The sequence below is a fragment of the Benincasa hispida genome, chromosome 1 (genome assembly GCF_009727055.1).
Source record: "Benincasa hispida cultivar B227 chromosome 1, ASM972705v1, whole genome shotgun sequence".
Lineage (NCBI taxonomy): Eukaryota > Viridiplantae > Streptophyta > Magnoliopsida > Cucurbitales > Cucurbitaceae > Benincasa > Benincasa hispida.
In genome coordinates this window covers 18,040,549-18,042,295 of record NC_052349.1, presented here as the reverse complement: position 1 = coordinate 18,042,295, position 1,747 = coordinate 18,040,549, and the positions used below count along the sequence as shown (strand labels likewise).

The 1,747-nt window shown below is 38.4% G+C and overlaps 1 protein-coding gene across 1 annotated transcript; it reads left to right on the top strand.

Moving 5' to 3' along the window:
• On the top strand, positions 1-471 carry LOC120076148. Its single transcript, XM_039029921.1, has one exon. The coding sequence runs from the start codon at positions 1-3 to the stop codon at positions 469-471; it is 471 nt and encodes a 156-aa protein (XP_038885849.1).
• The last annotated feature ends 1,276 nt before the right edge of the window (positions 472-1,747 follow it).

Sequence of the window (1,747 nt, the reverse complement as noted above, 5' to 3'; positions counted from 1 at the left end):
ATGTTCCCATATGCCCTGGTCTTTGGAAAAGCTTGTCATCTGCCTGTCGAGTTGGAGAACAAGACTATGTGGGCATGCAAGAAGCTGAACTTTGATCTAGCAAGTGTAGGGAAAGTCCGGAAGTTGCAATTGAACCAGCTGGTCGAGTGGCGAATGAACGCCTACGAAAATGCCAAGCTCTATAAGGAGAAATCCAAGAAATGGCATGATGACCGCATAAAAAACCGGACATTCGTTGAAGGTCAACAGGTATTACTGTTTAACGCGCATTTGCGATTGTTTCCAGGGAAGTTGAAGTCCCGCTGGTCTGGGCCATTCTGCATCAAGACCATCTTTTCCCATGGTGCAGTGGAACTAGCAACTAAAGATAGGAGCAACACATTTAAAGTCAATGGTCAACGAATTAAGCCCTACCTTGGGGGTGATGTGGATCGACGCATGGAGACCATCGACTTAGGCAAGCAGGATTAACCGCTTGCAGGGGATGCTATTGCGGTAATTCTGAAAAATCTTTAGATGTGTATAAGAGACAGATCGTGCACCCTTCTGAATCAAATACAAAAGATAATTTCATTCATTATTTTTCTATGTATAGAAGCTAATTCTTTGATTCTTTGTACATGCTAAAAATTTTGTATTGCGTTATTTGTATTTCTTTGTATACTTAGTTAATTTTTAATACAACTGAGTAGCAATTCTTTCCATATGCCTTAGCCTCTTCTTTATCATCCTTTGTCATTATTTGCGATATTCTTGATCTTTTATTTTGCGTTATTAATTGCGCTGCCCTGATGAGTAGAATGCATACCCCTGTCTCTTATACACATCTAGATGTGTATAAGAGACATCGCCCGTCCTTAGCGAAAACGCACTATGTCGAGGTAGTGTTGCGCCAGTAGAAATACCGTGCGCCCGTCCTCCAGAAATGCACTGAGTTAAGGGGTGTGTTGTGATGATACATGCGTTGTTGCCCGTCCTCTGCAAATATGCATTTGTGTTAATGGAAGCGTGGTGTTAATTTTTAATCGTGCACCCGTCTGAATCAAATACAAAAGACGACTTAATTCATTATTTTTCTATGTATAGAAGCTAATTCTTTGATTCTTTGTACATGATAAGATTTTGTATTGCGTTATTTGTATTTTTTTGTATACTTAGTTAATTTTTAATACAACTGAGTAGCAATTCTTTCCATATGCCTTAGCCTCTTCTTTATCATCCTTTGTCATTATTTGCGATATTCTTGATCTTTTATTTTGTGTTATTCATTGCACTGCCATGATGAGTGATATGCATACACTTAGTAGCATTTCCCACACTTTGTATTTTCTGACTAACACTTAGTTAATACGTGGCTATAGCACTATTTTACCTTTTATCCTTCAAAATTCTGCTCAAACCTTCTTTTCAAAATTTTGTCTAAGTGTTTGTCTATTCTGTCCAAACAACGCAATGAGAACCTCGCGCATCTCTAAATTTGGGGGTGGGGAAGGTCTGAGCAGATGCGATCAAGTAGATACAGTCATTAAGAAAAATGCATTCATTATTATTTCCATTATCATAAAAAAAAAAATTTCTTTTTCATACAAAACTCCAATGTCAGCACAAAGGAAATCCTAAAACAATCCCAATCTGATAAGAGTTAGTCGTGAAAGGAACCTGCTCGTAGTTGGATGTTCACATAACACCCATGGGAGCAAGCCAAAACGAAGGTGGGTTTCCAAGAATGACGCAATACGAAAAGAAA

Bases quoted from the DNA above. Each gene is read 5' to 3' on its own strand.
- LOC120076148 (XM_039029921.1), top strand. From the start codon at position 1: ATGTTCCCATATGCCCTGGTCTTTGGAAAAGCTTGTCATCTGCCTGTC.